Consider the following 26,965-nt stretch of genomic DNA (forward strand, 5'->3'; position numbering starts at 1 on the left):
AACCACACATCACCTTATGGTAATTGCTTGTCTGCCTTCCCTGCTAGAATATAAGCTTTTGAGAGTAGAGAAGTGTTGCCGGCACATAGACAATAAATATTTGATAAATGGATGAATGAATTTCTTTGGGCTTAGTTTTCTAAGTGTACAGATGCACTTCCTCCTACATTGGTAGTAACTGCTATGGGAACCTTGCCACTTTTCTCCAGGGAGGTAGGTTCCTTTCAGGGTACTTTGGAATGGGGCAAAATGATTAACCCATCAGAGATGGTGTTTACAATGAGCATTTTCTGCTCATGAAGTGGGACTTATTATATCTAAGTACATGCCTTATTAAAAGGCAGTTTTAGATTCAGATCATTAATATGTTGCGGAAAAAAATAAACTCCCCCAGTTCTCTCTGCCTGGCTTTCAAGTCCCCATATAATGAGTTCCCATCTTTCTTATCCCATCACAGCACCTATTTTGCCCATTCAGTGTTCCTACTACAGTCATGTTAGTCTCCCCACCCTCTGGCTCCTGGCATCGCCTCCACCCTCCCACACTCCCTCCCCCCTATCCTGCTATGTTTAGCTCCAACCCCAGGAAAAGAACCACGTTCTTTGATTTGAATGCTATTCTGCCATGTATGAAAGGTTCCCCCCCCCCCCCCCCCCCGTTTTTAAAACTCACACACAGATAAACTATCACGAGGTGATCACATGTCAGCTTCTGTGTGCTGCTGGAATTAGTACAACAAAGCTCTCAATCAGTTTTATTTCCTCTCACCACAGTGGAAGGAAAAATGCAGAAATGAGTGGTAGGGTCATTTGCTAGTGAAAAAAGGGGGACTAGGATTCCACATTCATTTTGGAAACTGACTAGAAACAATCGCTCTCCCCACTCATGCCCAGGCAAAGTGTGTGGCCCAAGGGAGTAGGGAGGGGCCGGATGAAATCTATAGACAGCAGTTTTCTGTGCTGAACAGTGAGCTGCTCTCAAGTCCAGAGGGCATCTATTCCCAAGTTCATCCAGGGGACAGCAGGAGCATGTTCCTTTTTATGCTGGGCCCATGTGTGGCTGTGAGCAGGTGGATGAAGATCTTGCAAAACTTCACTCACCTACAACACAACCTGAAGGGCTGGAGGAAGGGCTCTTGATGTTCTCAGCTTGAGAAGTAGAGAACCTTATGTGTACTTGGTGGTCTGCACAGTCCTAAGCAGAGAGCCAAGACAAAGATATTTGTATTGCTTTTGAAAAATCCCTTCTTTCATATACAAACATTCCTTCAGTTAGGTCCTCTGTCATCCTCAATGCTCTCCTCTGGTCATGAGCAGGTAAGGGCCTATTTTGCCAAGATAAGTAGGCTGTCTCAGAACTTCCCATAGGGAAAACTAAAATCAGATACTTCTTGTTTCACTTGGTCTCTAGCTTGAGAACTCCAAGTACTAAGAGACACAGGATAAGGATGAGAGAGGCTGAACCTTTTTGAGAGTCTACTCCTCTGCTGAATGCTATTTTCAAGGGAAAAAAGAAGTCGAATGGTAGTTTCCAGTCTATTCTGGGTTGGCCCCTTGGAGGCTCTGGCTTCTGGGTAATGTCCACAAAAGTCACAACAGTTGTCAAAGCTACTTCTGTTTCTTGTTGGGAATCCTGCAGGAAGAAAATCCAGGACAGGTGAGTGCTTGGTATCCATTCATGTAGCTCTCTAACTTGAGTGTTATTATCACTTTCCCTGAAAAAAGACCAAAACCAAATTGCTCTAAGCAAGATATACCTTTTTCTCATATTGGTGCTACATAGTTCTTGTTCTATAATATACAAGGAAATTAATTTCTTAGCAGCAGTCCATGACACCAGAACTGTGAACAGTTACACCTACTTAAAGTCTGAAAGACTGATTCTATAGTTTCCCCCAACTGGGGAGCTGGCTGATATCAGAGAGGCCACATGGCAAAACTGCTGCTGTTACGCTCTTAGCAGCTTCACCTTATCAAGTCCCAGAAGGCTCTAGGCTCTGAAGCAGAACACATGTGGAAGGAGTAGTGGCAATTCTATTCCGTCTTCAATTGCAGAAAGAAACGTGAGACTTCAGGAAAAAACAAAGAACTCCGTAATGTAGATAAAAAGCCCATTAGAGTCACAGAATCCCAGGGTCAGAAAGGATCCTCTAAACCACCCATCAATTCAAGTCAAATGAAACAGATGCTCCCAGAAGGGACCATGTCAAGCTGATTCAAGTATCTGGTCTAATACACATAGCTTTTGGTAGATGTCGTCGTAGCCTGATGACTGGAACATGTTTATCTAAAAAGAATTCCTTTTGTTCTAAGTCTGTGCTTACCAAACTTCTAATTATAATTGGACAGTAAATAAATACCTTGTTGAACCAGAAAGGAGTATTTTCTCCACTTACCTTTGTTTACTCCAATGCTACATATTCTCTACTGTGGTCTTTGGCAACAGTAAATACTAGCTGTGAGAACACAACTTGGCTTAGAATAACCTTTCTAGGTACTTAAAAAAATGGGTATGGGGCCAGTGCTGTGATAATCTTGCAGGCCATATTAATTCTTTGGAATCTTTTTTTAAACAGTGAAGTTCATGAGGGACTTGTCACAGAAATAATGTTACTTCTGAGGCACTGAGAGAACCATATATATTCCAGAACAGTCAGTGTAGGCTAAAGCTGACGAGGGAATCCTGATTCCAGCCAGGCATGGAAGACTGGCTGAAAGTAACCAGACAAAGAAAATGGGGAGGATAGGATATAACATGGAGGCACGGATGAGGTAAGGATAGAAAGTGATTCCAGAATGACACCCCCCTCAGTGTGATCATGCAACTACTCCTTCCCCACCTCAACAAGACATTGGACAATTACACAAGAGAAATTCTGGATTTAGGGACAGTGGGCATAAAGAAGGACAGAGTGATGTACGGAACTAAAAATGGGGAAATTCTTCTGTATAATGAAATCCCTTCCCTCATCTAGTTCCAAGATGCTGACAGATGGGTCTTACATCCATACCCTTCAGTCAGGAATCAAGAGGCTCTTTTATGAAGAAAATGATCAGTTCCAGCAACAAGACAGAAAGATAATGACATCTGGCAGTTCTATAACCCCAAAAGCAACTGCACCAAACTGCTCTACTGTGAAGGTCACCAGTCAGCAAATCTCACTCATGATGATCACAGAGCTTTCAATGAGCTTAACAGCTTACTTTTATGTTAGACAGCTAGAGATTGCCAGATGTATGGGGGAAGCTTCTCACATTAAAGAGAAAAACTGTACATGGGCGCCTGGGTGGTTCAGTTGGGTGAGTGTCCGACTTTGGCTCAGGTCACAATCTCGCAGTTTTTGAGTTCAAGCCCTGAGTTGGGCTCTGCGCTGACAGCTCAGAGCCTGGAGCCTGCTTCAGATTCTGTGTCCTCCTCTCTCCCTACCCCTCCCCTGCTCACACTGTCTCTCTTTCTCTAAATAAATAAAATAAATAAGTAAACATTAAAAAAAATATTAAAAAAAAGAAAAACTGTACCAAATGAGAATAAACAAACTCAGAGGAAACAAAGAAAGATGAAGATGAGAAGTTGTTAAGATCTTTACTTTTATTTTTTTAAAAGTTTTATTTAAGTAATCTCTACAACCCAGCGTGGGTCTTGAACTCATGACCCTGAGATCAAGAGTTGCAAGCTCTTCCAACTCAGATAGCCAGGTGCCCCAGATGTTTAAATATATAGAAGAAAAGGATATTATGAAATGAAACAGAAAATAAGCGCTCCTAGATATTAAAAATGTGAGAGCCAAAAAAAAAAAAAATCAGTAAAAAGGTTAAAAAATAAAGTTGAGGAACTCTTCTAGAAAGAATAAAAAAGTAAAGAGATAGATAAAAGAAAAAAAATCAGAGAACCAATCTAGTGACTCTGTAACAGATTAACAGGAGTTACAAAAAGAGAGAACAGAGAAAATAGTTGGGGGGGGGGGCCTGATTATTAAAAAAATTGTGAAAATTGAAAATTCTCAGAGTAAAAAAACCCAAAATTGTTTGGTATAATTAAAAATGAATGAAGAAAAAAAACCTGTCCAAGGGCATAATATTATAGAAGCTTCAGACTACTAGGAGCAAAAAGATCTTAAAATGGCTTCTTAACAGTATTGGAAACTAGAAGACAATGGAAGAATGCCTTCAAATTGTGAGTGAAAATCTAGAATGCCTGGTCAGGTGACCAATCATAATTGATATGATAATGATGATGGTTGAATAAAGCTATCCTTAGACATGTGAACTAAAGAAAAAATGTACATGTGCATTTTTTTTCCAGAGGTTATGAGATTTTGAGCTCCACAACACAAGAGTAAACCAAGAAGAAAAAAGTAGTGTCTAGTAAATAGTGAATCTTAACATAAGAAGCAAGAGGAATTCTAGGATGACAGGAAAGGAAAGTTCCATAACAACTGCTGGGCAGTAACTCGTTTACACTACCTCAGGTAATAGAGGTCGCCATGAGGAAAACACATAGGAAAAAGTAGAACTGATAACATCATATGGCAAGTTCAACTGTTTAGAAAACTGCATTGAGAGAGATTTTATGGAGATGTTGGAGAGCGTGAGACGTTTTAGCCTTTAGCTCAAAGAAAACTAAAACAATGATAATAATTTCAGAATGAATAAAAAATTTTACAAAAATTTAATGAGTTGGCTCAGCATATTTATAAAATCAAAATAATGAGACACTGAATATTGATTTAATAAAGTATTTTATTTTTAGAGAAATATAGTCTTTTTAAATGTTTTTTTTTTTTTAATGTTTATTTTTGAGGGAGAGGGAGTACAGGTGGGGGAGGAGCTGAGAGAGACAGAGACTGGGGATCCAAAGCAGGCTCTGTGCTGACAGTAGTAGAGAGCCCTATGTGGGGCTCAAACCCATGAACCATGAGATCATGACCTGAGCCCAAGTCAGATGCTTAACTGGCTGAGCCACTGAGGTGCCTCTGATTTAATAAAATATTTTGATGTAATAAAATATTTTGATGTAAATAATAAAATATTTAATAAAATATTTTGATGTAAATAAAATAATAAAATTTGATGCCCAATAATAAAATATATTGGGAGAATGGTGGGAGGAGAAAAACAGAGCTAAACTCATCTACCAAAACAAGAATTCAATAGATAACCTATAAACTCATGATCCAGGAGGTAATTATTCAATATTGCTTAGAATCAAGGCTAGAGGGGATATAACATTTTAGTTTTTGTTAAGATATCCTCTTTTCTGGCATTTTTTGACTTTAAAAACATGTATTATTTTGATAAATTACACAATTACTAATTAATTTGATAATTTATACCATTATCCAGCATTAACCCAATCTGCAGGGGAACTCTGAAACATAAGGTAGGCTTCACGGTCCCAACAAGTTGTGTTGTCTCAACCCAAACAAAGTAAGGAAGCAAGGGAGGTGAGTTTTTCTTTTCTTTTCTTTCCCTTTCTTTCTTTTTAATTTTAGAGAGAGACAGAGTGCCGGTGGGGTAGAGAGGCACGGGGCGGGGGTGGGGGGGGCGGGGGGGAGGGAGAGGGAGAGAGAGAGAGAGAGAGAGAGAGAGAGAGAGAGAGAGAGAGAGAATCTTAAGCAGGCTCCATTCTTTGTATGAAGCCCATTACGGGACTCCATCCCATGAACCATGAGATCATGACCTGGGCCAAAATTGAGTCAGACTCAATGGACTGAGCCACCCAGGCGCTCCATGAGCTGGGATTTTCTATTCCTGTATCCTTCAGTCATTGGTTAAGGGCCATTTGGGAGATGTGTATTTCAAGGCACTTTACAGGTAAAGTGGGTCTAGTAGCATGAGGGCAGTCTTTCACAACAGACATAACAAAACACAACAGAAAGGGGAAGAAAACCTTAGGCATACCCACCAAATTAAAAAAAGGAGAGGGTGAAAAATAGAAAGGTAAGTGCAGAAAGCCAAATTACATTTGGTAGTCAACAGGGTATCACATATAAAATAGAAAAGAAATGAACGGGATGCCCAAACTGAAAACAGATCCATTATCCTTGACTCATTCTCCCTCAACCTCTGTATCCAAGCAATCAAGTCCTATGTGTGACACCCCTAAATCTCCTGAACTCTACTTCCTGCAGCCCTCACAGCCTCCACCTGGGCCCAGCTATCAGTGTCTCCTGATGAATTTCCATAACAGTATTCTAAATTTCGCCTCAGTATTGTCCTTCACTTTCCATAAGCAGGGATGATGTTTATCTTGTTTACCACACTTTACCTAGAGCAGCAACCATGGTATTTGGCACAAAATAGGCACTCAATGAAGATTTTTTTTTTTTTTTTTTGACAAATGAGTAGAGGTATTTTGGATAGGACACTAACATAAAGTAACAAGAGATAATAAATCATAAGGAAAAAATTATGCCATAGCTATTTAATAGTAAGTACAAATCACTTTGACCCCTTATCCCTCCCACAACACCCTAATTAGGATCCTTAAAGTTTGTGCTTCCTTCATTCCTTATTTGTTTATAAACTAATATTTCAAATTAAATGCTTACTCTTCATATATTAAGAATATTGCCTCCATAATTGTGTGGAAGTTTGGAACAAACACAATCTAATGGTCCAATACTTAAAAGGAATTTGAATGCACTTATCAGGTCATTGAATAATATTGAACGTTACCGACTCATTTTAGAATTTGTGTTTTAGTACCACATGAAGAACAAGGTTTTTAAGTTCAGTGTGTTATACATAAGTTTTGAAGACTAAAGTTTTTCTATTTGCATTTTACTTTTTTTTTTTTGTTTATTTATTTATTTTGAGAGAGAGAGTGTGAGCAGGGGAAGGGTAGAGAGAGAGGAGAGAGAGAATCCCAAGCAGGCTCCACACTGTCAGTGCAGAGCCCCACACAGGGCTCAAACTCAGGAACCATGAGATCAGGACCTGAGCCGAGATCAAGAGTTGGATGTTTAACTCCGGGTGGACTGAGCCACCTAGGCGCCCTCTATTTGCATTTTAAAAGTGATGTATAAGCAAAATTAGAGAATTCAGTGTTTAGTGAATGTGTAGCAAGGACACTGGGGAAAAAAGACAATACTCAAAGTCTAGTCATCCCCTTTCTCTTATCAAAACAAACAAAAGACACATAGCCAAGTTAGCACAGTTCTTTTACTGTGGATCCAGTTCTGTTAGGTATGGTTAATTTATTTCTGCCTTAAACTATCATATTTTATGATATTTACTTCAGAAATTACCATCAACAATTCTGTTTTAACACTTTGGGAGGTTTAGGAGCTTTATTTGTTTCAATCCAGTTTATATTGAGCGAAATCCTTTGTCCCCAAATAAGATTTACTTTGTAACAATATGAAAAGTTCAGATTAGGTTTTGTTTGGCTTTGGTGATAAGAAGTACACCTGATATATTACTGTATTACATCTTTATAATCACAAATTATATATATATATATATATATATAATTTTTTTTTATCTTTATTTTTGAGAGAGAGACAGAGTGCGAGCAGGGAAGGAACAGAGAGAGATGGAGACACAGAATCTGAAGCAGGCTCTAGGCTCTGAGCTGTCAGCACAGAACCTGATGCGCGGCTTGAATTTACAAACGGCAAGATCAAGACCTGAGGCGAAGTCAGATGCTTAACTGACTGAGCTACCCAGGTGCCCCTAAACCATTGTATGTTAATCCTCTATGTCAAATCATTACAAATGAAAAGAAACTATCATTATTAGAAATAGAGCCATGAATACCATCCCTTAGATTTATGTTTTTGTAACTACACATTTCATCAGCTAGAACTATGAACTAGAACAAATTCATCTTTGCTCAAGTGTGTGATTCATAACTGAGCTCTGAGAGCTCTTTATTCTACATACAAGAACATTGTCAGAAGCATTTATTGCAAATATTTCCCCCTGATCAGTGGCTTTTATTTTCAGCTTTCCTGTGTCTTTTTAACTTTTTATTGTGGTATAATTTGTGTACAATAAAATGTACACATCTTAAGTGTTTGGTTCAATGAGTTTTGACAACTGTATATGCTGTATAGCCCACACCCAAAACAAGATCTGCAATATATCCATCATTACAGAGGGTTCCCTTGTGTCTCTTTCCAGTCTGTCTCCCAGAAGCAACCACTTTCTTTTATCACTAAAGATTATTTTTGCCTGTTCTTATACTTTGTATAAATGGAACCTTAAAATATTATTTTTGTGTGTGTTTAGATTCTTTCATTCAAGACAAATGTTTCTGAGACTCATGTATACTATTTTGTGTACAAGTAATTCATTGTTTTATTGTAAGAATTCCATTGTGTGAATATATCACAATTTTCCCATTCTCCTGATGATGGATATTTGGATTATTTTCAGTTTTGCGCTATTATGAATAAGGCTGCTATGATCATTCTTTATAGGTCTTGTTTTGGACATATGTTTCAATTTCCTTTGGGTAAATACCAAGGAGTAAAATTGCTGAGTCACAGGGAAGATGAATATGTAAAAGACTAAATGGTTTTACCATTTTCATCCCCATTAGCAATGTGTGAAAACTGAGATTTCATGTTATGTCTTATTGATTTTAGTTATTCTAGTAAGTATTATACTTCATTTCCTAGTGAATGCTATCTCATGGTTATAATTTGCATCTCTCTAATGACTAATGACTTTGAGCAGCTTTTCAAGTTTACTGGCCATTTGTTTATTTCCTTTTGTGTAGTATCTGTTCAATGTTTCCATTTTTAGTTAATTAATTTATTTATTTTGGTCCTTGATTTATTTGTAGGCATTCTTTTTATATTTTGGATTTTAATCTTTGGTCAGAAAATGCACTGAAAAATATTTTCTACCAAACTATAGCATGCATTTTCATAGAGGTGTCTTTGATTAGCAGTTATTTTAAAGTTTGATAAAGACCTATTTATCAAATTTTTAGTTTTATGGTTTGATATTTGTTTCTTATTCAAGAAATAATTGCCTAATTTAAATGTGCAAAAATATCCTTCTATGTTTCCTTTAAAGCTTTGTGACTCTGGGTTTTATATATAGGTTTACGATGCAAGCATAAGTACTTTTTGTGTATGGAGTCAATTCATTTTTTCCCCATGTTTATTCAGTAGTTTCAGTTTTATCCAGTTGTTTCAGTACCAACTATTTTTTAAAAAAGTCCTTTTCTCGGGGCGCCTGGGTGGCTCAGTCGGTTAAGCGTCCGACTTCAGCTCAGGTCACGATCTCGCGGTCCGTGAGTTCGAGCCCCGCGTCAGGCTCTGGGCTGATGGCTCAGAGCCTGGAGCCTGCTTCCGATTCTGTGTCTCCCTCTCTCTCTGTCCCTCCCCCATTCATAGTCTGTCTCTCTCTGTCTCAAAAATAAATAAACGTTAAAAAAAAATTAAAAAAAAAAAAAAGTCCTTTTCTCATTGAATTGATTTGATTTGTGGATCTATTTTTGGACTCTATTTTGTCTCATTGGTCTATTTGTCTTTCCTTAAAAAATTTTTTTTTAATGTTTGTTTATTTTTTGAGAGAGAGAGAAAGACAGTGTGAGTGGGGGAGGGGCAGAGAGAGAAGGAGACACAGAATCCAAAGCAGGCTCCAGGCTCCAAGCTATCAGTCAGCACAGAGCTGAACGCAGGGCTTGAACTCACGAACGGCGAGATCATGACCTGAACTGAAGTTGAACGCTTAACCAACTGAGCCACCCATCCACCCCTATCTTTTTTTAAAAAAAAAAATTTTTTTTAAATGTTTATTTTTGAAGGAGAGACAGAGCATGAGAGGGGGAGGGGCAGAGAAAGAGAGACACAGAATCCTTAGCAGGCTCCGGGCTGTGAGCTGTCAGCCCAGAATTCAGGAACTTCGAGATCATGACCTGAGCCGAAATCAGACACTCAATTTACTGAGCTACTTAGGTGCCCCCATTTGTCTATCCTTATACCAGTACCACACTGAGACTTAGAGTATATCCTGAAATCAATAGTTAAGTCCTCCAACTTTGTTCTTCTTTTTCAAAATTGTTTTGGTTATTCTCTTTGCATTTTCATATAAATTTTAGAATCAGGTTGTCCATTTCCACAAAAATGCCTGCTAGGATTTTTGGGGGTTTGCATTCATTCTGTTAGATTCATTTGGGAACAGATTATCTCAATGCTGAGTCATCTTCTCCATGAACATGGTATATTGCTTCATTTCTTTAGGTCTCCTGAAATTTCTCCCTATAATGTTTTATAGTGAATAGGTCTTTTGCTCTTTTGCTAAATTGGTTCCTAAGTATTTTATATGTTTTCCATGTTATTGTAAATGAAACTGAATAAATTCATCTTTAAAATAACATCTAGTTATTTCTAGGTGTTTTCCTAGTGACTTTAAGGAAGTTTAATTACAGGGGCTCCTGGGTGGCTCAGTTGGTTAAGCGACCGACTTCGGCTCAGGTCATGATCTCGCAGTTTGTGAGTTCGAGCCCTGTGTCGGGCTCTGTGCTGACAGCTCAGAGCCTGGAACCTACTTCGGATTCTGTGTCTCCCCCTCTCTCTGCCCCTCCCCTGCTCACGCTCTGTGTCTCTCTGTCTCTCAATAATAAATAAATGTTAAAAAAAATTTTTTTAAAAAGGAAGTTTAATTACAAAAGCAGTAAATTATAAAAAGTTAAGACTATTGGTAAGTAATAATGAGAAATAAAAACACCATATTTCCATCTCTAAGAATACCAGTATTAACATTTATATCTTGACCTATACATACCTAGATCCATATATATGTTTTTAACCATGTGAAATCACATTGTTCAGGCTGCTTAGAAGTTTCTTTAAAAAAAAGAAAAAGAACCTCTACCTTTTCCTGTTAGTATTTCTTTCTAAAATGTAGTCCATACTCAAGTTTCCCAACTATTACAAAATGTGATTTACAATTGTCAAAATCAGAATCCAATGCAAAAAAATGAACTGTATCTGATTGTTTATTCATGAGTTTCTTTTAATCTAACACAATCAGATATGGTGATTTCTATTATGATGATTAGAACTTATTTAACTATAAAGCATATTGTAAATATCCATGTAAAGGTAATTTTTCCTCATATAAGTACATGATCTTTAAGAAGTTAGCTGGTATCTGATATTAATATTATGATTTTGGGGGTGGGGGAGAGGGGAAAGTGGGTGATGGGCATTAAGGAGGGCACTTGTTGGGATGAGCAATGGGTGTTGTATGTAAGCCAATTTGACAATAAATTATATTTAGAAAAACATGATTTTAGGAGAACTAATGATTTAAATAAAGTGAAGTTAAGGAAATAATTTCTAAAAAAAATAATGAATTATTTATGTACAATACTCTGCTAGATAATGTACACATTAGTTCTCCATGTTTTTTGGGGCCAAATATATATTTGAGGGAGAAGCCAATGAAAAATTTTAAATTCCCTCAGTATTTTAAAGATGTCAGTGAAATTATCAAGATTTTCAAATGAGTCAAACAGAACTAATACGTTAAAGAATAAATGTGGTTAAACATTATGTATCAGGGAGACACCTCAAGTGGGTATACATTTTAACATATGGAACAATGAGCATAACTTTCAAAAGTTCTTAAAAAAAGGTAAAAAGAAAACAACCCAGTCAACTAAGTAAGGTTCTTCTATAAAGCCTATTAAGAAGTACAGAAAGGGGTCGAGTACTTCTATAGTCTTATCATTCGTTAAGAGATAAAGGCAAATGGTGGTTGATTGATCCCTGAAAAGGAAAGACTCTGGTGATAAAAACTTTACAGACTGTCACAGTGATCCAATGGTGGTGATATTCTCTAAGACCTCAATAGGTAAGAGAAATCCCAATCCAGCCACTTCCTAGCCCTTTCCTTTAAAGCAATTGTTTCTAAAATCAAGTATATTTCATTTTTATTTAATTTAGTGTTCTTTACCTTTCCTAGTATAGATCTTGGCTTGGCTTCAAGAAATCAATAAATCCCTTGAAACTATATAAAGAATATTGCATGTCTGTGCATTTTTCTAGTAAGTGAATAGCTTTCAACAGATTCTTAGTGGGGTCCATAAGATTAAAAACCACTAAAACAGATTGGGAGCTCGACTGGCAGTTATTCTAGTATATGCTATTTGACTGAGATATAAAACACTGCCAACTTTCAGTTATAATGAATAAAATAAATTAGTAAATAAAACAATATAATTAGCTTTAAAATGTAGTCAGAGATGTATTTTCTAAAAGTGTTTTTCAAATTGCAAATTATGACTCATTAGTGTCTAGCATTAAGAAAAGAACAGAACAGGGCGCCTGGGTGGCTCAGTCAGTTGAGCATCTGACTTTGGCTCAGGTCATGATCTTGCAGTTTGTGAGTTCAAGCCCCGTGTTGGGCTCTGTGCTGACAGCTCAGAGCCTGGAGCCTGCTTCGGATTCTGTGTCTCCCCCTCTCTTTGCCCCTAACCCACTCGCATTCTGTTTCTGTCTCTGTCTCTCTCAATAATAAAAAATAAATAAACATTAAAAAAAAAAAGAATAGAATAAACTACAACAGAATAGACATCACATTGTGCATTGCATAAAAACATTGTTTTATATTTCATTTTTATATATGTGTGTGCTAAAAGGTAGGTTGTTGTAAAATACATAGAGACTAGTAATTTCAGTTGCTTCTGTGGAAGGGGCAAGTTTCTCAAGTCAGCCCTCAAGGTGAAAATTTTTGTATAGTCACAATTCCCTTTGCAAATCCTTTAAATCATCCTAAGTAAAGGTACATGATTTGGTATAACCCATACCACTTCCAGTAAGTTCAACACAGTTAATTTTTGCACTGTCTTCAGTTATACATGAATGAAGCACAACTGAAGTTTTCAATTGTCAACCAATTAGACCAGTTAGATGTGACTGACTGCAAAGTGTGATTTTGTAGAGGGGGCAAACTAACCCAAAAAGCCAACTTCTACTAAATACTAGAAAAAAGATAATGATTAAAATATCTAGATAAGAGATAAGCCACTGGGTAGCTTCCATGCCTAGGAGAACGAGAGATTCAGAGAGAAAAGAACAGTCCTGTGAATATCTTCCCAAACTTGCAAATAAATAGTTTAGAAAAACAAAACCATATGTTCAGTGCAGGATCTCTAACTGATTAAATGAAGCTTATAGAAGTAGTGCTATGTTATTCAGTAATACAGAGAAAAAATGGAGTGTCTTCACTAACAGTTTCTGGTAACCTGAGTTTTTAACCCCATTTATAGGCATAGAGAGCTAAGGTACTCAACTCTGTCGTAAGAAGGAGCTACAGATATTTTACTTCTGGCCTACATGCAGTCTCTAGTTCATTTCTTTTCTGGGATGTAAATGCAATGACATATAGATAATAATTTCAGTTAGTTTTAAGTATCATTAAAAGTTGATACACTGGCATGCCAATTTATATGTGAATCAGTTCACCAGATCTTAATCATTTCTCTGTTTTTGCAATTTTAAAGCTAAGGATTATATACTAAAACCAAGGCAGATGTTAAAGTGGCTTAACACATATCATAAACAATAGGTATATGTTTACTGCACTACTAAAATTATTTATCTTAATGGAATGCAATCAACTAAGAACTGATGACTACAAACTAGCCACAGCAATATCTCTTTAAGCAATCAACAGGCTCACAGACTCTGATAAATGTGTGACTATCATACTGAATGCACAGTTATGGAAAATGTTCTCTGTGGTTAAATCAACTGGTATAGTAACACTGGTATGATAATTTTTTTTAAAAGTTTATTTATTTATTTTGAGACAGAGACAGCATGAGTAACGGAGGGTCAAAGAGAGAGGAGAGAGAAACCTAAGCAGGCTCTTTGCTGCCAGTGCAGAGCCCAACATTGGGCTCGAACTCACAAAACCATGAGATCATGATCTGAGCCGAAACCAAGAACGGGATGCTTAACCAACTGAGCCACCCAGGTGCCCCACACTGGTATGATAATTGCAATGAAATTAACCTATAAGATAGTCTGCGTTCAGGAAATTAAAAAAGAAAACAAACTGGGGAAAAATATATACACTATTTATCATGACAACATGCTAATTTCAATAATCAGGCAAGGAGGTTGACTTGAAAGTTGTATCAGCTCTCTCTAACCAAATGTTGGCTGGTAGCATAAATTGGCTCTCAATGTTAAAAAGTGACCTGCTTCTCATATAGCTGGTAAGACCATCTAGGCATTTCAAGGCTTAGCAGTACTTTATGAGCCATAACTTACCTTTATAGACTGGCACTGATATAGGAATCGGGCTCCTGACACATGAGCTTGTGGGTTGGACTGGAGGCCTGTATATGCCCACAACACCTGGATCTCCAAGGAAACTGGTATGACACAGCAGGAAGTACAATGCATAGCCTGTAGAAGGGTAAAGAAGCATCTGCTTGAATTGCTGATGGTTGTCTACAGTCAGTTACCATGCATTAAGTAGCCATTGTTTCTTAAAAGTTATACACAACAAAGGAGGTAATAGGACTTAGAGAAAGAACACAAAAGTTCACAATAGACCATACTATTGTCCTTGATCTTAAAAAAATTAATATTCTAAAATGGAAATGACTAATATAGAGATTAATAAAATGTGAACCCACGTACAAGGGTTATAAGAAGTGCTCAGTAGCGGTGCATAGTCAGTGCTGTGGACTGCCAAAAAAAAGCCATTTCTGGCTGAGGATGGCTTCACAGGACTGGGATGAGTAATGTGTGACTGGAAGAAATGGTGATTAAAGGAAAATTCAGGTAGAGAGATGGCACATAAAGAGGTGTGGAACTAGGGGTGCCTGGGTGGCTCAGTCGGTTGAGTGTCCGACTTTGGCTCAGGTCATGATCTCACGGTTCATGGGTTCGAGCCCCACATCAGGCTCTGTGCTGACAGCTCTGAGCCTGGAGTCTGTTTCAGATTCCGTGTCTCCCTCTCTCTCTGCCCCTCCACCACTCATGCTCTGTCTCCTTCTGTCTCAAAAATAAACATAAAAAAAATAAAAAAAAAAAAAGAGGTGTGGAACTAGACCAGCACATGATGTCATGGAGGGATATTCACTGATTAATTTGAATAATAGTTACTGAGTGTCTTCTATGTGCCAGGCATGATGGAGGCACTGGCCTTGAGCAGACCACTTGACTAAAGCAAAGGATTTGTACCCAGACCAGTGAAAGGTAAAGGAAGACATTTCAGGGTTAGATTATGAAGTCCAACTCCAGGAAGATTAATTCCAAGAGGTAAGAAGGATTGCCGGAAGTGAGGACATCAATCAGGAGGTTACTATAACCTAGCAGACACAAGGCACTATCCTCAAATATGCCTTGTGCTTTCCTAGCTTCATACCTTTTTAGAGTAAGGCTCAGACACTGGCAATAATAATATAGGAATGGGGGGAGACAGACAGACCATATTTAAGCTTACTTTATTCAGGAACTAACAAACTGTTTCCCAAAGTGACTGCATCATTTGCAGTCCCATCAATAATGTCCGAGGGTTCCAGTTTCCACACACCCTTGCCAACACTCATTAGTGTCTCTTTTTTAAGAATAGCCATCCTCATGGGTGTGAAGTGGTATCTCGTTGTAATTTTGCATTTTCTTAATGGCTAACAATGTTGAGTCTTTCATGTGTTTGTCCCAAATATTTTAAAACATCTTTCTTTTCATTTATTCTACGTTAGGAATACTTTCCTATGTTGTCAAATGTTCTTCAAAAATGTGATTTAAAAATACAAATTGTAGGCTTAAGGCAAAAAAAAATAATAAAGAGTAGTTCCAGTATAATCTGAACCTTGTCACTAACCATCCTCTTCCTGTTCTCAGCTACAATCACCCCAAACCACACTTCCTCTGTAGAGCTCTGTGGGAGATTTACAAGAACTCGATTGGACTTCAGTTGCCCAAAGCCTGGATCAAGTATACGTGTTTACTTACCCCAAGACTTTTTAAAAGGAAAGAAGTATATAAGGAATAAAGTCATAATAGTGCTGCAGAAGAGAAAAGGGAACTTTCAAAATAATCTCTAAAGAGAAAGGCATTTCAAAGTCTGAACCAAAACTGAAAGGTTAAATAAAAAAAGTAAATCGATATCTTTCACAATATAAAAAAAAAACACCAGAAAACAAAGTCAAAAGACAAATGACAAACTGGGAAAAAATATCTGCAAATCATACCAAAAGAGTTCATTTCTCAAATTTGCAAAGATTTCCTATAAGCCATAACACAGTAATTCAATAAAAATGGACAAGGAATATAGATAGATAATAGTGAATAAAATACAAATTGTTCAACCATATATCAAAATACTCAACCTTACTCACAGTGAGAGAAAAATAAAACCGCACTGAGATACTAATTTTCACTTATGAAAAAAGATTAAAAATTTTTATGACATAGTATTAAAGAGGGTTAGGGGAAAAAAAGCAGTGTCACAGATGAATGATGGGACTGTAAATTTGTGCAACCTGTATGGGGAATAAATTGATAATATTTATTAAAATTTTAAATGCACATACCTTTGATCTAGCAATTCTACTTCTAGAAGTTATCATATAGGTTTATTCTCTCATGTATGAAATGTTGCCTGAACCAGGATACAAAATGCTGCATTGTGTATGACAGCAAAAGACTGAAAACAACTTGAATGTCTACCAAAAACTCTGCATAAATAAATTATGGTTCATCCATGTAATGGAATATTATGCAGCCATACTGTGCAAAGAATGAGGAAGCACATTATGTACTGATATGGAACACACTCTATGATCAAGTGAGAAAAGCAAGGTGTAGGACAGTGTCTACAATGCTATATCATGTGGATAAAAAAAGTACAAGAGTATATACTTTTGTGAGCATGCAGTATCTGTGGAAGGAAAGAAACTAGTAATTTCAGTTGCTTCTGTGGAAGGGAAGAGCTGTCTGAGACACAGATTTTTATTTTGTACTTTTTGAATTTTTAGCCAAGTATATGTATTACTTATACAGAAAAATAAACAAAATTTTAATATATATATTTTAATACTTATTCATTTTTTTTGAGAGAGAGAAAGAGACAGAGCATGAGTGGGGGAGGGGGAGAGACAGGATGGAGACACAGAATCTGAAGCAGGCTCCAGGCTCTGAGCTGTCAGCACAGAGCCCATTGTGGGGCTTGAACTCACAGACCGTGAGATCATGCCCTGAGCCGAAGTCGGAGACTTAACTGACTGAGCCACTTGGGTGCCCCAACAATTTAAAATTTTAAAAGAAAAGAAAAGAAAATTAAAGGTACAGCTGAGACTAAAGTGAGAAGATAGGGGGTTAGGCAAAAGAGGAAGAAGACAGAATACTATAGCAGATTTACTTATGTCACTTGAGCTGGAGTCCAGTAACACACTTGCTGGCACTGATCTAGTGGGCCACCAGGAAAAGTGCAAACAGAAACAGCTAAGTGAGTTTCCTTCTAGGGAAGGGGGTGTTGGGGTTTTCACTCTTCATTGAATACCATTTATACATGGTTTGAATTTTTAACCTATTAATGTATTTTTATTAAATATAAATATGTAAACTTTTGTAACAGAAAGAAAACACAATTTCAACCTCAAAGAATGTGTGTTGATCAAACATTCAAGAATATAAGAGAATATCTGAAATATATACTTTCTCTTACCATAAGTAAGGTTGATTTTGAACCACAGAACAATCTCTAGATTTTCTACCTTCAAATTTTTTTTCCAAGTAAGGAAAGTAAGTTAGGTATAAACCTAACCTGAAATAATAACTTCAAATGGCATGATTTTTTGTAGTCTTCCTTTTGTGACAACCGCATTATCTTCCTTCTATGAGGGTCACATCATCTATGGAAACAGGGCTGGTTTTAATTTTAATATCCACAATTTTCAAACAAAAGGGGAAAGTGAGTTTCTGTGAGAACGTGTATTTCTCTCCTTACTGAAACACTGCAGTTCCTGCTGAGAATCCTTGTCCACTCTCTCTTTTTGGCTGGGTCAGCATTACCAAAGATGGCAACATGTTCTGGGCTGGTTTTTCCATGAAGAGTCTGATAAATTTCCTGCTGTAAGTGGCTGCAGTCCATCTTTTTCAGCCTGAAATGAAACACCATGGAGGCTGGAGTTCAATGCTAACATATCGATCCAAACGTTAAAAATAATATTATAGGGGGACGCCTGGGTGGCGCAGTCGGTTAAGCGTCCGACTTCAGCCAGGTCACGATCTCGCGGTCCGTGAGTTCGAGCCCCGCGTCAGGCTCTGGGCTGATGGCTCAGAGCCTGGAGCCTGTTTCCGATTCTGTGTCTCCCTCTCTCTCTGCCCCTCCCCCGTTCATGCTCTGTCTCTCTCTGTCCCAAAAATAAATAAACGTTGAAAAAAAAAATAATTAAAAAAAAAAATAATAATATTATAGGAGCACCTGGGTGGCTCAGTTAAGTGTCCTACTTCAGCTCAGGTCATGATCTCACAGTTCATGGGTTCAAGCGCCACATCTGTTGTGAGCTGACAGCTCAGAGCCTGGAGCCTGCTTAGGATTCTGTGTCTCCCTCTCTCTCTGCCCCTCCCCCGCTTACACTCTGTCTCTTAAAAATAAATAAATGTTAAAAAAATTTTTTAAATATTACAAAATAAATTGGAAGAAATAATCCTTATTAGTAGGTATAAGAGACTGTCAGAAAAGCAATATTACTATTATATAGATTATAAAACTACTCCTAACTAGCATTGTCATTCAAAATATAAAAGTTGTCCTTATCAACATATTCCCTACAGAGAGAGGCAAAATTGTGGGAAATGATGTGGAAGCAAAGAATTACCTGAGCTTGCATCCAGATATTGCATTCACTCCAAATTGCACTTCACGTTTCTTAACAGAGCAGATTCCATCACCCTGGCTCTGCAAGAGGGTCATCTGAGGTGGAAAGTGATGGTCAAGGAGAGTTAACAGAAGAAAAAGAAGGCAGGTTGGAAAATTTATGCTCTTATTATTCCTTTAACACTATATTTTACTATTATCATAACATTCTTCGAGTTACAAATTTGTTTTTTCCCTCTAGTAGTTAAAAAACACAAGAGACAATTACTATTTTCCCCCAAATGTCTACCCACACACCAGTATATAACTATTTCCTTAAAACAAACACCTTCAGCTTTTGGTAGCAACGACTTTGAGAATATAATGTATTAATGGTTGGTATTAATGGTTTGGTAAAGGAAGTCCTGAATACCTAAAAAAATCAGGGGACCTCAGAATTGGCAAACCCAAAAGATCAGCAGCTGCAGCTTTTCTGCAAGAACTACCCAAGTCCCAAAAAGGATACAGAGTGACTTTTATCACCAGTTAGGGCCAAAAGTGGCTTCCCAACAATATAGCCAGGATTTCCACTTCTAGGACCAGTAAGAGAAGCAGCTGTGCTCTGTTGAAAAGCCTGCACAAAGAGCGAAGAAAAGTCACTTGCACAGAAAAGCACGCTCCACTGTGTGGCTTCATACCCTTCTCTATGGCATTGCAGTAACTTAGCAGCACTGAACAATCTGGCTCCCTCACACAGCGGAGCATTTTGCAGAAATTTCTACTCCCCAACATCTTTTACTTTTTCATTCACTAAAATAGGTCCCAAGTGATCTGCATATTGGAATTCACTGTATGCTACTCCTACCAAGGATTACAACCAAGGATCTACCAACCTTTTGTTTCTCAAAAACTTCTATCAGTTAAGGAATTTAAATTTAATTTAGAAATATCTTTTAATTAATATAGACGTTCCAGTGATAAACTGTGAGAGACATGAGACTTGGTTGATCATTTGAGGGCAGAGTTGAGAAGAAACCAGATTCTGCTGGGGTCAAAAGAAAGTAGAAAAAGGCAAAAGAGTGGGTGATGGGCATTGAGGAGGGCACCTGTTGGGATGAGCACTGGGTGTTGTATGGAAACCAATTTGACAATAAATTATATTTAATATATATATTTTTTATATTTATATTTATTTATATAAATATATATTTATATATATATATTAAATATATATTTATATTTATATTTATATATATATATATAAAGAAGAAAGCCAAAAGATCGTGATCAAGATTGGAAAATTAGATTAAGTGGGAAATGAATAAAATGCTAAATGCCATCACATAATAATTTGACATGTTTATAAATACATACAGGCAAAAATTCATAAGCACCTAAATAGTACAGAAATATAAAGAGTAAAAGTAAAAAACAAACAAAAACTTGCCAAATGCCCAGATATATAAGAAAAGCTAGTTAAAGAATTTCTGTGGGAGGTTGGCTGAGTTTATGATTCAAAGTGACTATTTAAAAAAAGAGTTTGGATTTGAGACTAAAGTCCTGCTTCATTGGGGCCAGATAGAGAGTCACAGAAACTTTACTGGATAAATGTTGAATCTCTATCACTTGTAGTTAAATTATGGAATAGCAAATGTTGAGGCCTCAGTTGACAGACTGAACTAGGCCTTCATATTCTTAATCTATTTTGCATGCATCAGAGAAGCCCAGGAACTATTTCTAACCCACTATTTCTTGCCGTCTCAATCCACTATAGAAGAAGGGCCCTAACCCTGAAGCGAATGAGGAAATGTTGCTGTAAGGAAGTGTCTGGCTCCACAGTCAGGTTGGTTTGTCCAAAACTGACAGAGACTTTCTGGATTCCAAAAGTCCCATTGGTCTCTATCTCATAGATGACCTGAAATACAAAAGTAAAATCAATTAATAAAATTTATTTATTCACTCATTTATTCATCTATTTAGAGAGTGCATATGTGAGAGGGGGAGGGGTAGAGGAAGGAGAGGAAATCTCAAGCAGGCTCCATACCCAGTGTGGAGCCTGATGTGGGGCTCAATCTCATGACCATGAGATCATGACCTGAGCCAAGAGTTGATCGCTTAACCAACTGAGCCAACCAGGTACCCCTAAAAATTATTTAATGGGCCAATTATACAGAAGATTTTCTGTCTTTAAGAGTTTTATTATAACTAAATGAGTGTACAGCATAGTGAATACAGTTAACAGTAGTATATTTATATTTGAATGTTGCTGAGAGTAGATCTTAAGTTCTCACTGCAGGAAAAAAATGTGTAACTGTGGTAATGAATATCAACTAAACTCAACTGGTGATCATTTCACTATGTGTGTGTGTGTGTGTGTGTGTGTGTGTGTGTGTGTATGAAATTATCATGTGGTGTACTTAAATATGTATGTGTGTGTATATATATATATATATATATATATATATATATATATGAAATTACCACCTTGTGTACCTAAAACTAATACAGTGTAACATATGAAATTATCATGTGGTATACCTAAAACTAATACAATGTAATATGTCAATTATATCTCAATAAAAGGAATAACTGAACGAGGGAAACTAAACAAGTAATCTTAAAAATGCTAAACACGAATACCATGAAAAGATAGGGGCGCCTGGGTGGCGCAGTCGGTTAAGTGTCCGACTTCAGCCAGGTCACGATCTCGCGGTCCGTGAGTTCGAGCCCCGCGTCGGGCTCTGGGCTGATGGCTCAGAGCCTGGAGCCTGTTTCCGATTCTGTGTCTCCCTCTCTCTCTGCCCCTCCCCCGTTCATGCTCTGTCTCTCTCTGTCCCCAAAATAAATAAACGTTGAAAAAAAAGATAAAGTAGTAGACTTCATATTATATCTACACATGCAAAAAGATACTGGATCTTTGAAAGGGTTTTGAAAGGGTTTGAAAACTCTTTGACAGGGTTCATGGGAGAAGTGAGTTTATGGTAAGGATCGAAAGGGAAGAAAAATGAGTTCTGATTGTGTGCAGAGAAGATGAGTAGAGAGGGGAGCATGGAATGGACACCAGGTTTACTTGATTCTCCCAATGTCTGAGGATGAGTGAAGATAGTAGCTGGAAATGGAAGTCATAAGCAATTGAAGGTAACCTTAGATTTCTGAGAAGACTTTAAAATGATGCTTAAGACAATTCTTCCTTCTGTAGCTTGATTAAAAGGGAGAATAGAGGAAAAGAAGTGGACTCCTCTATTTCAGATTTTCAGATGATACTAGTTTTTTTCAGGAGAAGAAAATGTGGTATGAACTATAATAAACCGCCAATAGGTAAAGATAGAAAAGTCAGAAGTAACCTTAGTCTTTTGGGTGTGAAATATGGGAGAAAGGCAGCAATGGAAACTGAAACATGGTAGGAGGAAGGTGATGGGCTCAGCTTTTGACATGTTAAGTTCCATGCACAAAAATTCCTGTGGGGTTGGTCTGGTACTTAATGGAAGATGAGGCACATCAACAACCAACAAACAGTCCAGAATCTGAGATCAGCATCCTTACCTGGGAAACCACATTCTGACAAATGTTTCCAGACAAGAGAGGAGAACCAGCCTGTGAGACAAGGGTTACAGGAACCTGGAACTAGCAAGGAGAAGAAGTGAATCAACTGAGATTGAAAGCAGTATTTTCTCTTCTAGCTACATATAATATTGAAATGAGTATTTTTCATTTTTGATCACCACCTTCCTCTCTCCTTCCCATTGCCAGCCTACAACTTAAGATAAAAAAAAAAAATCATTTAAAATCAGCACTTCTCAAAACATATTTCTCAGGTCCTTAATTTTACTGGATATAAAATAAAGGTTCTATGGTCAAATAAATTTTAGGAATACTATATCTGGTATTCCCCTTAGAGAGTACCAGGGTCCTATAGCACATTAAAGACTCCAAGAAGACCCCTCTAAATATAATGTTTAACTTTACTTAACCCAATGTTTCTGAAACTTATCTAACACCTTGTGAATTTTTATTTCATGTGATGCTTATTAATCATAAAGAACTTACATGGGAAAATGTTTTACGTCCACACCTAACAGTTTGATATTCACACACAGATTTCCTTTCACAACTACAATCTAGACTGAAACTGCCTCAGATGCAAATGGACCAAATAGTCTCCTTATTTTTTCCTGATAAACAACGTCGTACCTTCGTATTCTGCAGATCAGTCATACCTCTTGGAACCTAGAATAAGAGAACAGCAAGAACCATGAGTGTGCATAGACCTCAGAGAAAATTTCCAGGAGCTTGTGGTTTCACATGTGGGGAGGAAAAACTAACATATTAGAATGATTCTTCTCTTCCACCTGACTCTTCTTAATACTAAAATGCCATGAGTAAAGCTGAGGGGAGATTGGACTGTGACACGCCTGCTCTGAGCAGAGCTCTACAGAATGGCAAAAGCAAGAGGTTTCGGTGAAATAGTGAAATGATATCCCCTCCCACCGTCCAAGCCAATCCCATTAGCCAGGAGGGTAGAATCTCTTATCCTGGATGTATATCCTCTATTCTTCCATCTTTCTTTAGATGACAGGGTTTTTGGGCCCTCTGCCTTTTTTGTAGCTCTTAGGCATTCTGACTTTCAGTTCAGTGCTTTTCCCACAACCCAATGGTGGGAAGCATGTTGACTTGGAGGGTAGGGACACCACCTTTAAGACTGTGAAGTTATAATAAGAGGCAGCATTGAGGGCTGGATCCAAGGTGCAGCTATTGGTCAGGTTCTTGAAGAAACGAGCACAGGTTGTACTTTTACTCTCCAGGAAACCTTAGAACACAAAGAATTAAGGGAGTGATAAAAAAGAAAGTCTATTTTCTTTTTATTTAAAACAACTTTTTTTAGGGTTTTTTTTTAAAAACGATTTCTAAGAAAGTCTATTTTTCATTTTTATTTTCTGTAATTTTTTTTTTAATGTTTATTTATTTTTGAGACAGAGAGAGAGACAGAGCGTGAGTGGGGTAGGGGCAGAGAGGGAGGGAGACACAGAATCCGAAGCAGGCTCCAGGCTCCGAGCTGTCAGTACAGAGCCCAAAGCGGGGCTCGAACCCACGAACCATGAGATCGTGACCTGAGTCGAAGCTGGATGCTTAGCTGACTAAGCCACCAAGGCACCCCCAAGAAAGCCTATTTTAAATTGAACAAAAAGGTTGGCACTTTTGTTTTGGACTCACCCGCAGGATTGCTCTCAGCACAGAGCCCCCCAGCACCAACTCCGGCAGGCTGCCTCAGCAAGCTGATTACAGACCACTTGGGGAAATATGTCAAAATGGGGTCCCCAGCCTGAATAAAGTACAGTAGAAATTTATCCACAGTGAGATTGGACAGAACTCTACCAGAAAAGAAAAAGTAGAAACAAAAATTAACTCAATGACTTGTTAATATGGACAATACTGCCTTCTAAAAGAGTTGACAATGGTTTACCTAGTTGCAGCGGGGTACCTCAAAGATACCCCGTCAATTGTCAGCTACGAGGGAAAAACCACACCAAACAATCCCATCCCTATCCCCAGGCTCACCCTGTAAAAAGGTGGTGGCGACTGGGTTTGGAATGTTGAAGTGAATGATTCGCCTCCAAACTCTGTAGCCAAGGTCTGGAAGTTGGTTGCATTGACCTTTTGGAGCTTCTGGAAATAGTTTAATCTTGCTAGAATTTTTTTTTTTTTTTTTTAAATGAAAAGGGGTTTAGATAAAAGAAAAACATTTATTTTAAAATATCTGGCATGCCAAGTAACTACTTAAAAAAATATTATTGGGGCATAATATATACATAGCAAAGTATGCAAATGCACTCATCTTAAGTATAAACTCAAAAGATTTTTTTACATATTTATATACTTTTATTCCCGCTACTCAGTGTAAGTTATAGAACATTTTCCCAGAGAACTCCCAATCAATAACACTCCACTTTCAAAGAGAACAAGTGTGATTTTTATCGCCTTCTATTTTATGTGTAATCTGTTAAAGGAATTATTGTTTTACTATTGACATCTAAGATAAGAATACGGCCAATGAATACCAGTCAGTTCCATGTCCTTAATGCCAGGAATGTGAGTGATTAGCAGACTGCGATGAAGACAGGAGGTTCAATAATGTTCACATTTGCCCCATACCAGATGAGTCTCTAGTACAACAAAAAGGTACTGTTTCCGTCAGAACATGGCAAAGCTAGAGACAACATTCAATTTGTCCTCTCCTTCCGGTTTCTTCTTCTTCTTCTTCTTTTTAATGTTTATTTATTGTCGAGACAGAGAGAGCATGAGTGGAGGAGGGTAGAGAGAAGGAGACACAGAATCTGAGGCAGACTCCAGGCTCTGAGCTGTCAGCACAGAGCCCGACGCGGGCCTCGAACCCACGGACTGAGAGATCATGACCTGAGCCAAAGTCAGAGGCTCAACCGACTGAGGCGCCCAGGCGCCCCATCCTTCCTGTTTCTTCTAAACCTCAACTAATCAGTCCTGATAATAATGTTTCCACCTCTCAAGTAATTGGCTTTATGTTTCCCTCCTTTCACTTCATAATGTCTACATTTAAAATTTCAGACACTCCAAAGGGGTATATTTTGTAACAATTCTATAACTTATATTAAACAAACATGTAAATGTATCTAAGTTCCTGTAGCCAGCTCCTTATGTCTAACACGGATGACTGAAATTAAAGGTTTGTACAGGTTTTCTGATCCACAGCCAATAGGGCATAAGAAATTGCAAACGTTCACTACTAAGAGAAAGAGAGGGAGCAGGTGAAGAGGTAGAAGAGGGCAGATGATGGAAATTCAACAGAAAAAAAAAGTTAAAAAAAAAAAGTCACGTTAGGTAACATGAACAGCCAATACATTTCTACTCACAGTTGTTCACAAGGACACAAAACTGCCTTACTCCACCTGAATCCATGAAAACTCTCGAAGGAAATGGGGAATTACTCCTGAAGATAAGAGAGTTGTCCACACACATCCAACTCGAAGACCTGAGAGGAAATAGGACGAAGAAGAGATACATTTAGAAGTGGAGGGTTTGGTCCAAAGGATGTGCCCCATGGATGTCAGTCAATGCCTGAGAGAGACCTCCTTGGGCATCCATAGGACAACACAAAGGTCCTATTCTATCGGAGGGTCCTGCTCTAGAGAATCCGAGGAGTAACTTCACTCCTGGGAAAAACCAAGGTAATTCTCCTTACAGAAGTGGAAGTGGGGGTGGAAGGCAGGAAGGATAACTCCTCCTACTTCCAAACATGACTTATTACAATTAGACCCTACAGGGTCTCAATCTCCTTTAGGATTCTACCGGCACACGGCAGCTCACCTCACGCTGCCCGGAAGGCAGAAGGAGAAAACTGTCCTCGGATGGAGAAGGTAGCAGTCCCTGTCGCAACAGCAATTTATGTCGCAGGTACCAGGAGTCAAGTCACAGACACAAACCGGTAAGGCTATGAAGGTAAAGCAGAGGGAATGGGGTGAGGATTCCCAAACTTCCGAGCGCGAATTCCCATCTTGCGACAGTCCCACTCCTCACTTAGTGGCAATCCACTTTTTCCACAGAATTTTAGATCTAAGGCAGTGGTTTTCCATCCCCGCATCTCCTCCCCTCACCTGGGAAGAGGTCTACGGTCCCATTCTCAGGTGCAGAGGGGGTCACAACCGTAGGGCCCACCGTAGAGATTCCAGGCACAGGCCAGGGAGTTTCAGATCCCTCCGAGGATTGAAGGGTCCCTCCAGGCGACGCTGGCCCCACGTCCGAAGGGGTGGGTGCAGCCCCTGACGGAGAGGAAGGCTGAAGCCAGACGCCCTCGGGAACCATCAGGAAGAACACCTGCAGTAGCATGAGCTGCGGGATGCACATGGGGGAAGTCAAGACCCCCACGAGTTTAAAGTGGGTTTCAGCGGTCCCGAGGCGCGTCGGGGGAGGATGGTGGAAGGAGTCGCATCGCGTCTGACGTCTTCCGCATGCACCTGCTCATTGGTTCACGGCTATGGCCGAGAGTTTTTCAGCCAATAGAAAGCGGCGTTGTTACAGCTCTTTTAACAGCTTTTAGCGTGCGCCCTCCTCCTTAGGCCGGCCGCGCCCCGCCTCCGTCGCTTGGTAACGGCCAAACTCTCGGAGGAGCCCTTGCCCCTTCTCTCCGCTAGGTGACAGTAGAAGGT

The 26,965-nt window shown here is 38.4% G+C and overlaps 1 protein-coding gene across 5 annotated transcripts; it reads right to left on the reverse strand.

Moving 5' to 3' along the window:
• Positions 1-727: 727 nt before the first annotated feature.
• On the reverse strand, positions 728-26,761 carry TCTN3 (tectonic family member 3). 5 transcript variants are annotated; one of them, XM_045438349.1, is made up of 14 exons: positions 26,414-26,760; positions 26,127-26,250; positions 25,673-25,791; positions 24,345-24,472; positions 24,000-24,108; positions 23,480-23,595; positions 22,980-23,015; positions 22,332-22,406; positions 20,578-20,703; positions 19,315-19,422; positions 18,811-18,905; positions 17,937-18,090; positions 14,246-14,383; positions 728-1,632 (listed from the first exon to the last, which is right to left on the reverse strand). In XM_045438349.1, exons 1-14 carry the CDS (start codon positions 26,661-26,663, stop codon positions 1,396-1,398), a joined length of 1,815 nt encoding a protein of 604 aa, XP_045294305.1. In that variant the 5' UTR covers positions 26,664-26,760; the 3' UTR covers positions 728-1,395. The 5 variants fall into 5 exon arrangements, 4 of the variants coding, with proteins under 4 accessions (XP_045294305.1, XP_045294304.1, XP_045294306.1 ...); XM_045438348.1 differs by having other exon boundaries at positions 22,332-22,412; XM_045438351.1 differs by having other exon boundaries at positions 1,598-1,714; positions 22,332-22,412.
• Between the last annotated feature and the right edge of the window lie 204 nt (positions 26,762-26,965).

Source organism: Leopardus geoffroyi, chromosome D2 (genome assembly GCF_018350155.1).
Source record: "Leopardus geoffroyi isolate Oge1 chromosome D2, O.geoffroyi_Oge1_pat1.0, whole genome shotgun sequence".
Taxonomy (NCBI): domain Eukaryota; kingdom Metazoa; phylum Chordata; class Mammalia; order Carnivora; family Felidae; genus Leopardus; species Leopardus geoffroyi.